This window comes from Epithele typhae, assembly GCF_022376455.1.
Source record: "Epithele typhae strain CBS 203.58 chromosome Unknown BXZ73scaffold_3, whole genome shotgun sequence".
NCBI lineage: Eukaryota > Fungi > Basidiomycota > Agaricomycetes > Polyporales > Epitheliaceae > Epithele > Epithele typhae.
In genome coordinates this window covers 1639244-1653432 of record NW_025954194.1, presented here as the reverse complement: position 1 = coordinate 1653432, position 14189 = coordinate 1639244, and the positions used below count along the sequence as shown (strand labels likewise).

At 58.9% G+C, this 14189-nt stretch overlaps 5 protein-coding genes across 5 annotated transcripts; 3 read left to right on the top strand and 2 right to left on the bottom strand.

The window, feature by feature from the left end:
- Positions 1–31: 31 nt before the first annotated feature.
- BXZ73DRAFT_97046 (uncharacterized protein) lies at positions 32–393 on the top strand (the record flags this gene model as incomplete). The annotated part of the gene is made up of 2 exons (XM_048027237.1): positions 32–69; positions 126–393. Coding segments are annotated over 2 exons (306 nt in total), but the record flags the coding sequence as incomplete, so codon positions are not given.
- A 1138-nt stretch (positions 394–1531) lies between these two features.
- BXZ73DRAFT_39324 (uncharacterized protein) lies at positions 1532–2467 on the bottom strand (the record flags this gene model as incomplete). Its single annotated transcript, XM_048018351.1, has 1 exon — positions 1532–2467. One exon carries the CDS (start codon positions 2465–2467, stop codon positions 1532–1534), a length of 936 nt encoding a protein of 311 aa, XP_047882924.1.
- Positions 2468–2795: 328 nt separating this feature from the next.
- On the top strand, positions 2796–5611 carry BXZ73DRAFT_39181 (uncharacterized protein; the record flags this gene model as incomplete). The annotated part of the gene is made up of 6 exons (XM_048018326.1): positions 2796–2860; positions 2914–3041; positions 3089–3559; positions 3615–4906; positions 4973–5200; positions 5264–5611. The coding sequence occupies 6 exons, from the start codon at positions 2796–2798 to the stop codon at positions 5609–5611; spliced, it is 2532 nt and encodes an 843-aa protein (XP_047882923.1).
- A 1952-nt stretch (positions 5612–7563) lies between these two features.
- Positions 7564–8996, bottom strand: BXZ73DRAFT_39566 (uncharacterized protein; the record flags this gene model as incomplete). Its single annotated transcript, XM_048018403.1, has 6 exons — positions 7564–7902; positions 7958–8263; positions 8320–8358; positions 8408–8483; positions 8532–8731; positions 8781–8996. Coding segments are annotated over 6 exons (1176 nt in total), but the record flags the coding sequence as incomplete, so codon positions are not given.
- Positions 8997–11753: 2757 nt separating this feature from the next.
- Positions 11754–13875, top strand: BXZ73DRAFT_39228 (PXA domain-containing protein; the record flags this gene model as incomplete). Its single annotated transcript, XM_048018335.1, has 4 exons — positions 11754–12513; positions 12853–13030; positions 13097–13650; positions 13706–13875. 4 exons carry the CDS (start codon positions 11754–11756, stop codon positions 13873–13875), a joined length of 1662 nt encoding a protein of 553 aa, XP_047882921.1.
- Positions 13876–14189: the final 314 nt, after the last annotated feature.

The following is a 14189-nucleotide window of genomic DNA, read 5'->3' as shown; positions in this document are numbered from 1 at the left end:
CCAGATGTGGATCCACGCCGTCGACGGAGGTGGCCAGCTCGAGCTGTGGTCCGGTAGCCTCGTCAACAAGTACGCTTTTTATATCAATATTTTGGCGAACCTCTTCGGGTTTACAATCCCTCCAGCCAGTTTGTATGGGCCGTCATGAACACCTCGCCCTCGAACCAGACCGTCAATGTATCCCTGCTCGATATCTTCACCGATCAGGGCGCGGCCTTCGGCTCCGGCACCTTCACCATGTACGACCTCTGGCAGAAGGACGCAGACGGCGCGTGGGGCGCCAAAGTCGCCGACGTCTCCGGCAGCATGTCCGTGGACGTCGTCACCCACGGCGTGCGCGTCTTCAAGGCCGTCCCTGTCTCGAGCTCGCGGAGGGCTGCAGGAGAGTTATGACTCGTGGAAAAGGGGGCGCCTTAGCGCCCGCTTCCACCGCGTTCGCGGGTGAGTGGTTTGTGAGGCTCGGTGCAGCGCAAAATCGGGATGAAGTGGGAAACACTTGTACAAATGTACATCAGATTCTGGACTCCGATGTTGCTTGTGATCGCCACCAAACTCTTCGGTCCATGGACTCATTGACATTGGCTGCTTGGAACGGTGCATACAGTAAATTGTGGCTAGGAGATCCGCCAAGACACAGTGGGGGCCCGCTACTAGGGGCGAGAAGTCGACTGAGCAGGTAGCCGGTAGCCAGTTTGCGAAGGTAAACCTGCACATGGGCTTTAGGTTGGAACTGGGCAGCCTCGAGAGATATCTTGGCCATGTTCCTTCGAATAAACCGACACGAGTATGTGAGTACCATTTGCGTTGAGCACAAACACCGCGCACTACCAATTCGCAGGCCAATCGAGATGAGACGTAACATCTACATCCTCCACAAAGTCCACAACGAGCTCCCAGATGCGCTCCTCGATTCCATGCAGAGGCAAGACCACCGACGCCGCCACGCACTGCAGATCCCCGACGTGGAAGCCCAACCGTCCGAGGCGCGCACCCGCCGCGCTCCGGCCGCGCAGCGTGGCCTGCAGCTGCCCGAACACGCGTCGCGAAAGCTGGTCCCACGCCTTCGCGTCTTCGCGCACGACCTGCCAGCGGACGCCGAGCTCCTCCAGGTGCGGGCATGGGAGCGGGTCCGCCCGGGTGGGCTCCGGGGCGCTGAGAGCCTGGAGGAGGTCGAATGGCGACGTGCGCGCGGTCACCAGGCGTGTAACGGCGGGAAAGGCCGCGACGAGGCCGCGGAGCGAATTTTCGGGGAAGATGTGGGCGTGCGTCGGGAGATCGGGCACGAGCAGCTCGAGGTCCGTGATCGAGCCGGACACGCCGACGAACGCGGATGCGAGGGCGTCGGCGCCGGCGGTGATGAGGTCGAAGTCGAGGCGGAGGACGCCAGCTGGAGACCAGCCCTTCACCACGCAGCCACTGGAACCAGCTGAGAAGACGACAGAAAGGCGCGCGACGTTGCGGGTGAAGGGAATGAGGAGCGAGGAGACGGAGGGGTACGGGGCGGGGAGGAAGTCTCGGAGGCTGGTCGCCTTCATCTGGACGAGCACACCCAGGGGGGCTCGAGGCGTTGGATGAGGCTATCGCCAGAAAAAGACTGGGTGACGTTGAAAGAGAGGGTCTGGAGGTTAGGTAGCGGTGTGGAGGAGACTTCTCCGGACAGCTGCGAGAGATTCATGCGAATATCAAGAAAAGCGAGGTTGGTGAGGGTGGGAACACTGCGGAGGAGCGACATGAGTGATTGCTGGATGTGCGTCCCGGGAGGGCCGAATGTACACCAGAGGCAAAGGCATCCTTCGATCTGCAGCGTGCAGAGAACGGGTAGCTTCGTGATCCTGAAGACATGGAGGAAGTAGGGTGATATAGCGAGAGTTTGGAGCCGCGGAAAGGCTGTACCAGAAGAATGTCGACGTGAGAGTCGAGACACCGACGGTTCCGGGTCTCGAAAGTTGGATGCGTGATGGCAGGAGAGCGAAGTGAGCTGAAGGAAATCAGACTCAGATAACCGCTGAAAGGTGGGAAACATATTGGTGGAAACGCTGAGCCACAGAGAAGAGATTCGATGTGCATGAGGAGCAAGGATTTCGCGTGTGCTCATAGCGACCTGGTATATACTGAGGCCAATATGCCGGGGGGAAGATAAGCGCAAGAACGTTTCGTCACGCTCGCGGACGCGAGTGCTACGAGGCTCGGTGTCGTCCGTGTGCTCCATCGCGATTCGGCACATGTTCGCCCAGTATTCGGAAGTGCTGAGCAAGAGGACGCGCCATGCGCGGCACACGTGAAGGAGCCGGATGCCGCTGTAGGTCTTGTGGTCCAAATGGCCGAACACCTCCATGAGAACCTCGGGAGGGAGAGACCGGTTGATAAGTGCGGCGGCGTTGTAAGCAGAGAGGAGCGCGCAGCTGTAAGAGGCGTTCTGCTTCGCCCTGTCGAGCACCCAAGCTTGCCAGTGGCGGGTGGGGTACATACTTCGAATTCGCAAAGCAGCCTGGTGATCTGGAGTGAGTCGGATATACGGGTCAGACATGGATGTCGACTGTTGGCACGTGCACGAGAGGTTCTGTCTGAAGGCCTAGGGTTATAGCTGTTTTAGAGCGAGGTGTGCATGGTGCTTGCTGAAACCGAGGGCACCCGGCAGACGCACGACTCCTGGACCCAGCCAGTCCCGTTCGCGGCGCAAGTTTGCGGGAAGCGCCCGAGGGCCACCGCCGAGGGCAAGGAGCGCGTCCGACCACGGCAACAGTCCCATCTTGCCCCCTCCGGCCTTGCTTTGTCCCCCCTCTGGCAGGCCGACCATGCTCTACGACCCGGACACCGCTAACCATCTCAAGCCCTGGCTCATCAGGACACTCGAGCCCATGTCCGTCTGCCTCTTCTCCCTACAATCCACCCCATTGCTGATAAATTCGACAGATGCGACGCTGAACCCGGCGCGCTCGCTGACTACATCCTCGCCCTCCTCAAGCACAACGCGCCGGAGCCGGAGCTCAGGAAGGAGCTTGAGACACAGCTGGAGGAGTTCCTGGAAAATGGTGCGTCGCGTGCAACCTCGGCTCTTTCTGCGACTCACCCGCAATCCACTTCGCAGCGGTCCCCGCCTTCGTCGATACATTGTTCACCGCCCTCCGGTCGAAGTCATACCTCCCCTACTCTGCCGTTCCTTCTTCATCCGACCGACCCGCCCCCAGCACCTCCGCCGATGGCGGCATCCCAATTCCTCTCGACGGTCTCTTTGGACCCTCATCACAGCCATCCGACCGGGGCCGGAAACGCGGTATCGACGGCACCGACTACGACTCGCACGGACCTTCGAAGGGCGCACGACTGAACCATGACGGCCAATCGTCAAGATACGGTCGTGGCGATGGTCGCTCGGCGTGGTCCGGACGTGGCGAGCGCGGGGGGAGGATGAATGTCAGCGGCCGTGCTGACTTCATGGACGGCGGCATGGCGGGGATGGAGATGAACACGGGTATGAACGGGATGGGCATGAACGGGCGCAATGGCCAGAGCTACAGACCCCCAGACCAGCGGCGGGGCATCTGCAGGGACTATCACAGTGAGTCAAATTGCAGGCTCATGCCCCGGCCCCAATCCCTCATCATTTGGCGTAGACAGTGGCTATTGCGCGCGGGGCGCGTTCTGCAAGTACAGTCATGGGGACGATGCCGTCATCCCTGGTCAACTCTTCCCCCTGGGCGGCGGTATGCCGTTCATGGGCATGATGGGCCCAGGAGGGATGCCGTTCCCCATGGGCAACGCCGCCGGTGCTACTTATGACCCTCACGAAAGGATGGACATGCGGCCGATGAATGGGATGGGGGCAGGACGCGGACAAAATCCTCGACCAGCAGTGCTACCCCGTACGGAACAGAGCGATGCGCCAATGGGACGCAACCCCGGTGAGCTGCCTGTCATCCAGGACCTGACGCCGCAAGTACCTATTCAAGACGTCCAACCGCACATCAATGGCGACGGTCCTGGGCGACCTATGGAGCAACTTCAGTCAAATGGCGCCGTTCCTTCCCCTCAGATCCCTGCAACGGACGGGAACACGTCCAATCGCCCGTTACCGGCGAATGGTCGTGGCGGCATGGCGGGGCGTGGACGCGGACGTGGAAGCTTTGGCGGCGATGCACAGAGCTTCCGTCCCGAGCGTCGGAATGACAAGACGCTCGTGGTGGAGAAGATCCCCGAGGACAAGCTGTCACTGGGTGCAGTCAACGACTGGTTCAGCAAGTTCGGCACGGTCACGAACGTCGCTGTCGACGCCCCCAGCTCAAAAGCTCTAGTCAGCTTCAACACCCACGAAGAGGCCTACAAGGCGTGGAAGTCGGAGGAGGCGGTCTTCGGTAACCGATTTGTCAAGGTCTTTTGGCATCGACCTATGGAGGGTCACGGACAAGCTGGCCAGCGGATGCTTGCCGCCTCTGCACCCATCGTCGCGCAACGAACGGGTCCTACAGCCGAAAGCGCTTCTGTTCCTCAGCCACCAGCACCTGCGCCATCGGTCGCGCGCTCCACATCAAATATGTCTTCTGCTGCGGCAGCACTGGCCGCAAAGCAAAAGCTCATCGAGCAACAAATCGAGGAGCAGAAGACACTCATGGCGAAGCTCTCCTCGGCCACCGCAGAAGAGAAGAAGCCCATCATGGCACGCTTGCGGGAGTTGAACAAGGAGATGAAGCCCTCTGCGACGTCTGCACAATCTCCGCCGCCACCAGCATCTTCGTCCACCCCACGGAAAGCCTCGACGCCACATGTCGACGAACGCCAACGAGCAGAGCTCGAGCGGCTAGACAAAGAGCTCGAGACACATCACAGCGAGAATGGGACACCAGGCGCGGAAGGCGAGGAGGAGAGCACGGAGGAGCTCAAGGCGAAGCTTGAGAAGCTCAAAGCGGAGGTACGTCACGACGAGCTTTTCCCGTCTCTTGCGCGTGCCAACACAATCCCCGTTGTATCATCACAGGCCGCCAGTCTCGGCATCCCTGTGTCGGAGCCAGCAGCGGCACCGTACGGTGGTACATCGTACCGGCCGTACCGCGGTCGTGGACGAGGCGCGCGCGGCAGCTACTATCGCGGAGCGATCCGTGGCGGTCCGCCACGGACGAGCATGAAGCTCGACAACCGCCCGAAGAAGCTTCTCGTCAAGGGCGCCCCGGTCGAGTCTCTTCAGGCGGTGCGGGACTGGTACGAGGTAAGCGTCCGTCTGGCACTTCGGAGTACGACGTTTTCCGACGGTGCATAATTTTCTGTCTAGACGACCGGTCAAGTCGACGCCGTGGACGCCCTCGACGGCGGCAATATCCTCGTCTCGTTCCGCACGCGGGCTGCCGCCGAGCAAGGGTTCGCAAAGGGCTCCCAGATCGCTACTGTCGGTGGCGTACAGCTCTCGTGGCACGCCGGCCCCTCTGGCCCCTCCAAGACATCGACGGTCCCGGTCTCTGCATCCGCCGCGACGCTCGCCGACGCTGACAGCCGGGTGTACGGCCGCGAGGCTGCTGAGGGCGTACCCGAGGACGTCAATGAGGACTCGGCGATGCACGCCCCCGATGACATTGAAGTGGGCGGCTGGGGTGTCGACGACGACGGGTTCGGGATGATGTGAACCTGCGCTCGAACGCCTAAAACTTCCCATTCCCCGCCCGCTGAACCGCGCGCGACCTCATGTCTGTTGTCTCTTCTGTCTCGAGCATTCGTGTTTGTATTCGTAGCCTAGTCATACCCGTGCGCGCCATCAATTAATGGACAAATCGGTGGCCCCGCCTTGCGCGAGGGCCGCGGCCACGAGTTAATCCGTCGGAACCCGCATTGCCCGCAAGCAGAGAACACAAGTCTTCACCGCTATCACACTTCAGATATACGCTTGCAGCGAGAACTCGTAGATAATAATTGCTTACTCTAAGGCCGTCTGAAGCTGCCAACTATGGCCTTGTGTCAAGAATATTAAGCACCAGGTGACCATATATATTGCCGTACTGGGGTGCACTTCAACGATATCATCCTATTCAACACGCCGAGAGTTCGGATCCGCTTCTGAGGCCGTTCACGTTCACGCGAAAATGAATTGTGTATCCGATGCTACACGCGCAGTGTGCGGCACTCGTGGATCCAAAGGGAAGTCAGCCCGCACCTACTACAATCCATTTAATGAGTGCTTCAAAGCATGGTCGGAGCTCGGAGTGATCCAAGTTGCCATGAAAAACGCTGCCAGGCACATCCGAGCGACGTGGTCCACCCTATCGATACTCAGAAATCTGGGGAATAAGCCCAGTTGAGGTGGCGAAAGGCTCAGCCGGTCCTACAGCTGCGTGCAGAAAGCTTGTCCAGGCGCTGAAAAACGCGACGCGCGTCGAAAATTAAATCGAAATTGGTCGGAAAATCGCCAGCGGTGATGAGCACGTTTCTTCTCCCTCTCTCCCTCGCTGCTCGCCCCGATGGCCCTGAAAACTTGAAAATCGCGTCGCGCACGCACTCAGGTACGAGCGGACGCTTTTCCGCGTTCTCAACGACTGAGTTGACGCATCGCGCGGCAGGTTGGGGTGGGGCGGTCATGGTCGACGATCTCGCCTCTGTTAATCACCTCGAAGTGCGTCAAGCCCTGCCGGGATGTGTGTAGGGCGTGGAAGAGGCCTTTACAGGTGAGAATCAACTGGTTTCAACCCCTTCTGCATTGCTCTGGAGACGTCATTTACCCCCGGCGACTGTCACTTTCTTCCGAATCCCCGATGAGTCCGAGCGTGAGCGCACTGTGAATGTATTACTATATCTACCATTCCTTGGGTCCCAGACCTTGGATATGCATGTGTTGTGTGAGCCTTTTGATTCAAAAGTCGCACCCTTGCTCGGAGGGCTGGAGAAGTGTTCGATTGATGGGGTGAAAGGAAGGTATGCATACGTCTACAAGTTACAACCATCATACAGTTCCTTGTGCCTATACGTAGTTCTAATGCGAACGATGCAACTCGCGCAAGAGATAGACGAGCAGCTCACCGAGACCGGCATCCTCTCATTGCGTGAACTGAGTACTCGCCCGCTGCTGCACCTCCACCACGGCACCAGCAGTGTTCATCCTCCAAGGTTTTGACAGATGCAGAGACTGGATGGATCACAGAGAGGTGAATCCGTGTCTTGCTCATGTAGCGTGGCCATTTGAAGCACGTCGAGGTGATTAACAGAGGCGAGATCGTCGACCATGACCGCCCCACCCCAACCTGCCGCGCGATGCGTCAACTCAGTCGTTGAGAACGCGGAAAAGCGTCCGCTCGTACCTGAGTGCGTGCGCGACGCGATTTTCAAGTTTTCAGGGCCATCGGGGCGAGCCAGCGAGGGAGAGAGGGAGAAGAAACGTGCTCATCACCGCTGGCGATTTTCCGACCAATTTCGATTTAATTTTCGACGCGCGTCGCGTTTTTCAGCGCCTGGACAAGCTTTCTGCACGCAGCTGTATATATACCCACTCCGAGCCTTAGAGCCTCGGTCACCGAGTCACGCAGACGCACCAGTGATGGTGGGAAATAATTGGATTATCATCGATATCCAGACGGTATAAACCACATGTTAAACCCCGAGAAGTCGACGCACATATGCGAATGCGCACCAAGCGGTATCGGTCTGGAGGAGCCATTCCAGGATTGGTGTCCACCAAGGAAGGGGCGGTGTCCGGTGTCTCCTCCAGGTCGCCTGATCCTGCGGAGATAGCCTCGACCAGTACGCATCACTAGTCACCGACCAGTTTAGCTCCGTCGAGCATTTTGCGTCCAATGTTTCTGCTGAAAGATGGGAGGTGGTATCCCTGACAAAGCAGAGAGCCTCCTCTGCAGTGAATCTCTCGTGGAGTACGTGTGTCGTCATCCGGTCGAACAAAGGTGCAAGAGAGGGCACATGAGCCGCCATAGGCTACACAGAATTTTGGTGTTAGTACAAGCGCGATACGCAATGAGAATGACCATACCGCCCAATAACGTCGGAATATGTTTCCCATTGACCCAACGTCATAGGCGAACGGGTTGCAGAACGGGGCTCCCCATATCATGTCATCGGGAGGAAATACTCTGTTGCCGATGAACTCCGACGCTGGTCCACGGCACGTCCTCAACGATTCATTGATAGGAAGCTGCATCGATGCGTCGAAGTCGATTAGGGCGAATGTATGCTCAATGTCGCCTTGATTCCGACGCTCGCGCACGTCAGTTTCGAGTGCTTCCGCGTCGTTGTCGAGCCTGAAGTAATCAGCGAGGATGTTGACAGTTATAATGTCCTACACATAACCGTTAACTTTTTCGAACTGACTAGAAGTAGCATGCAAGGACTTACGAGATGAGCGATGCGACGAGCGTGCAGGAATACAAGACTCTGAGCAGCATGTGAGCTCACTTGATGTCAACGTTTGCAAAACACTCACTCTGAGCATGCAATCGATGAACCGCAAGCATTCACGAGGGCTGTCTATGTCATCAATCCAATCTATTTTCCCCCATCTGTAAGGTGTCAGGCAAGGTTGTGCGAAACTTCCATGGGTGTCGTACCTCGGCATGCTCACAATCGAATAGTCGTAGGGGGTGTCCAGTACGGCCAACGGAGGAACGATGCACGGAAATGTCGACGGGTCAGTGTGCTCCACAGCTCCCAGAAGAGATTTACATATGACGTTCTCTTGATCATTTCGGCCAATCGCTTTCAGGATGACATCCCTGCCTGATGAATCTCGAGCAGGAGCAATGCGCCCCTACAATTTGTGTAAGAATGGATGTTGTAGAGGAGCGATGGGGACATACAACTGTTCGAAAGGAGATCTGCTGCCCTGCTGTTCTCGCGACTTTGGCCCAGGGAAGTTTCCCTTGGAGGGGCGATGCATTAGTGGGGGAAAGCCAATATCTGCCCGGAAATTCGTGCAGAACAGGTGGATCTTCAACGTCATACAACTGAAAACCTCTGCCGAGGAGCCAAGCACGGTTGCCCGCCCAAAAGGCCGACCCATCATGCCATTGAACAGGCTATCACATTGCGTTAGAAGATCATGAGAAAACGGTCAGATTGTTCGCATACCATCGGTGCACAGACGTCGTCTTCAGAGTCAGTGACGTTCCGGTGAGTGTTTTTATCGCGGTCGGCCATTATGTACTGTGGCGAAAGGGCAGCGACGGCCTTATGGTGAGAGATCGGACCACGGCAGTTGCAGCAATTGACCAGACAGCCTGCGTTGTTGTCATGAATTCGCTGAAGCGCCAACATGTCACTTGTTCGCATCGCGGCTTGTCACACTGTGACTGTCGATTCCGAGCAAGCAGGCGCTAAATATGGAAAACAAACGGCCGGTCCCTGTCCAGACTGTACCTCGATATTCCAGTGGCCGCCGCGGTGGCGGGTCGGCTGGGCGTTTTGCATGTACTTGGATGAGATTAGAAATATGTAGATCGACAGGCCCGTATGCAGCACGTCTAGAACCGACGACGGGCTCCCGAGACATGGCAAAATAGGTGTCCAGCAACCCTCAAGAATATCCGCCCCTCTACCCAACCCTGCTCTTCCTGCTGCTGTTCTTCCGCAACTTCCCGCTCGCCGGCCGCTGTTTACCCGGCACAGGGGGGCCTACGTCGCCCGAGCGCCCCGACGACACGCTCGCCGTCGATAGCGGCGTCGCGGTTTCCGTGCGGCCTCGTCGCTCCGGCACTTGCGGTTGTGGCGGGTGGAACACCTGCGACTGCCGCTCTGGCGGAAAACTGGGCTGCATCCAAGGCTGCGGCTTCGGTGGGGGCTGCGGGCCTTGTGGCAGGAAGTATCCGTCCACATGCGCGCCGGGGACCTGCTCACGTCCGTACATGGACGGGATGCGCGGTACGGGCGGCATGGGCGAGCGAGGCATGAAGACGGTCTCGACTTCGTGCGCGGGTGGGTACGGCATCGACACGCGCGGCCCACCCGCAGTAAGCTCTCGTGAGGGTGAGCGAGAGTGACGGCGTGATCGCGGAGCGGGTGAGGGTGATCGCGAGCGCGCGGAGGGCGCCGGTCGTGCCGTGTATCCCGGACGACCGAGCGAGGGCGCACGCGAGTGGGAGGCGGGAGAGGCGGATGGCTGCGAGCCGAGGATCTGGCTGGGAGGTTGGGAAGCCGTGCGGCGGTGAGCCACGGCCACCTCGGTTTCTCGCACGGAGGAATGTGAGGACACTCTTGACAGTTGGCTACGAGTCCGGGTCGAGGACGTCGGGGGCCGCGGCGCCGCTGAATGAGGGACAAAGGAAGGGGGTGAACACGAAATGTCAGCTACAGACGTCATGGATTACGGGAGGGAGGCAGGACAACAAAAGGCCCAGAAGGACCGGATAGAGGGCAGAATGCTCACCAGTATAGCTGTGTCGAGGGGCGCCGGTGCCCTGGTTTGTTCGTAGGGTCCCGACTCGCACCGTGGACGGCGGCCGAGTTCCCGCGAGCAGCCACTGATCCGCTACGCTCTTCCTGTCAGAGCCAGCGCTGTGTGTGACACTGTTGCTGAACACGCTCTGCCGATCGCTCATGCTCATGGCGTCGGCCAGGGGATGTTGACCGTGCGGGTACAGTTCGGGCGCAAGAGGAGCGGGGAGGACGATGTTGATGTTGCTATGGATTGAATGTGGGGCTCCGTGGAGGACATTCGGAGCGGAAGTTGAACCGTGGAGGGAGTGCACAGACGAGGAGGCAATGGACATCTGTCGGACGCGCGAACGTGACGTGCGTGGGGCCGAGGACGCGCGGGTAGAATGCTGGAGAAGTCGTTCGAGGATTCGACCGAGTGGGTCATCTCGGAGGGCGAGGCTACCATAGGCACGTCTGACCCAGATTCGGGGAGGACATCCTGTTCCAAGCTGGCCGTACTCGACATGCTGTTGTGTAGATTGAGGCCCGAAGGCAAATAGGAAGGGGTGGGAGGTGAAAGAGGATGTGGCGAGCCTTCACGGGAGGCATCATCGAGGGCCCAGCTGCTTTCCCTGGTTTGACCGTGGCTAGAGAATTCGGGCGCACCGCGGATGAGAGAAGCGCTACTTCCGCTCGAGAAGCCAGCCCGGGAGTAGATGCGAGGGTGAAGGAGGTCAGGATCGACCCAAGTGGTGGGACGGTCGTTCTTGCGGTCTGCATAAGCGGCAACCTGTTGTTCTCGGTGGCGCGCGAGATCTTGTACTGGCGGAAGGGGTACCTTTCTGCTTGCGGAGGAGCGGCAACAGCGAGCGAGAAGGCGCCAGGCGAAGAGGGCGAAGACGAGGATAAGGACCGCACCCACCACAACGGCTATGATGATGATCGTGGAAGTTGAGGGGCCCCCCGAACCACCATCTCGCTTGAGGAGGATGTAGACATTTGGCATAGTCCTGAACGCGTGTGCTGTAAGCGGGGGACTTGACGGGTGAAAAGGAATGTGGAAAAGAGCGTCGAGGGACGAAGCAGGTGACCGGCGGGATATTAATGCATAAACAAAGGGCGACCGGGCAACCGCGAAGAGCTCGGCGCGACCTGGCGGGGGGTCGAGCGGGGGGTCGAGCGAGCTCCGCCGTAGCCGCAGGGCTGGCGGGCAGTGGGGATGAAGGCAAGAGATGGAAGCGGGCGCTGGGTGCACAGGCTGAGCTGGGCGGAGAGAAGAGTTCAGAGGCGCCGGTCTGTTGCCAAGTCCGTCCAGATCCCTCGGCTCGAGATCAGGCCCCGATCCAGGCGGCCCGCCCCGTCCACACCTCGTCCGACGCCCGACATCCCTCCTCGAGCCTCGCTCGCGCGCGACGGCCATGTCCGCCGTCCAGCCTCCATCGCGCCGCGTCGGTCCCCGCTCCATCCAGTCCTTCTCCTCCTCCACTGCCGACAAGTCCACCGCTCCCAACAGGCCTCCCACAGCCAAGCCTGTCACCCTCGCCAAACGCATCCTCTTCCCCACTCTTCCTGCCGATGCCGACTTGCCTGCTCTCCTGCTCTCTCCCGAGGCCGAGCCTGAACTAAACGCAGAGCTTTATGGCTTTATCGCGCTTGCTCTACGAGCCTTCGTCAACACCTGGTGGTCCAAGATCACGCGTTACGACAAGGAATTCCTCCCAGAGATCGCCCGCATCCTCACCGTAGTGGTCCGTGCCTTTGAGGCCCGTTTGCTTGCCACCGACCTCTCGCCACTCGTCTTCCGCGACCTGCCGACGCTGCTATCCCAGCACTGGATCGACTACCGCAATGCTCAGGCCAAGCTACATACCTCCTATGCTTCGGGAGGCGCGGCTTCCATCGCCCAGCTCTTCCACCAGAGCCAGCCGCATATGGCCGTATCCGCTGAAGGCGTCATCGATCCCGTGTATGTCCGTCAGGCCGTCGACCACATCCTCAAGACATGCTTACCGCCAGAAGACTACGAGCCAGAGACGGAGCGATACATCGTTCGCGAGATCATCCTCAAGGTCCTGGTGGGGAGTGTGTTGCCAAGGGTCACCCAGCCGTGGTTCATCCACAAGATTATACTCGACCAGTTGGGGCCCGAGAAGGCTGCGGGCAAGGTACCAGAGGTGTGTGGTCTCCCCCTCTCGGCGATTCGGCGGCCGTCTGTCGCATTTGTCTTCACGAGCACACGAGGGGACTATATATACGTGCCATGTATAGGGATTGTCAAATGCTCAGTTGTCAGTTCGGCCCAACTGGCTGGAGACTTTATTTCCATCATCAGAGCTCTGTGAGCGCAGACCCAGACCCGTGCAGTATCGCCTTTCATGTCTGGGGGATGCATTTCTTTCACCTATGGAAAAGACACACCATGTGAATCGAATACAAATATGAAGCACTCTACCCCATCCCTACGGTGCTACCCCATGCCAACAACATATGCTGACATCTTCTTCTAGTCTCCCAAAGCGGATCCGACGACGCGACCTCCGTTGGCCCGTCAGTCATCCGCACATTTCTCATTCCAGTCTATCGCCATCGTCGTGCTTTCGGCCGTGCAGGCGGTATCAGGCGTATGCCTCGCCATTCTGCACGCATACAAGCAAGCGCGAGATACCATCAAGAAAGTGAACGAACGGAACGACCCGTATGTTGCGGACATCACGCCCGAGGCCACGATGCAGGAGCCAGAGCCTGCATGGAGTCCCTCAAGAGGCGAAACAGGCTTCTTTGCCACACCTTCCATCCCAGGAACCCTGAACCCCTCACCACGACCACCTCCCCCACAACCGACCCATCTACCATCGCCGACTTCGGAGTCAGGATCATTTTTGCAAGCACCCTCACGAACCTCCAGCACGTCCTCCCATTCCCCTACACCCCCATCTTCGTCTTCTCCCACCTGTGCACCCGCCCCCATCCTGAACTACACCCACCCACCTCTTACCTTCCTGCTCTTGATCCTCAACCCCCCACCTGCATCCGCGAACTCGCCTTCGCCCTACACCACCTACACTACTGCGCGAGCACTGACGCACCTGCTCAGTCTCTTTGCGTCCCTCGCCGCACCGTTCCTCGGCCGGCTACTTCCCTACATCCTCTACACCCACGTCCTCTCCCCTGGAAGGCTCTCAAACATCATCCGGAGCGCGAAGACAGCGATATTTCCTGACGGCTGGCCAGGACCACCTCCCATTGACCCCACGCCTGAGGAGCAGGCCGAGACGCGTGCTGCAGTGCGGCGACGGCTTGCGGACCGTATTCCTAGTGAGATTTAGAGCGTGTTGTTGCGACTCGATTCGAGCTAACCTCTGTCACGCAGGCGCCGTGGGCCCGTTACTTGGTCCAACTCCAGAAGCAAGGCTGGCGACGATCGACGCTGCATTGGCGCCGCTTGACGACGCCGCCTGCAACGCGCACATGGCGATGTTCATCGTCGACCTCGTGCTGTTGACGGTATTCCCCGAGATGGGAGTAAGTGAAGACGTCTAAGCTTGAAGGGACGTTGGTATGTTTTTCCGGGGCCGGTTTGGCCGAGCTGTTGTGTCAACTTCCGGGGGATGCCACGAATTGTAACGAACATTAATGTTGACAGTACTACAATACCATGAATGACATACAGATATGACGGACACCATACATGGAGCCTCAACTTCGCGTGCGCGAAATGCGGGGTGTCCCTCTCAGGCAAGCCGTCGCGAGAGGCGATCATTTGTAGCAATTTCTCAACACACTTGAAGGCGATTAAGTTCGTGTAAAAGGTGACCTGAGGCCAGGCTCCTACCCGGGCTCCTACCCAGGCTCCG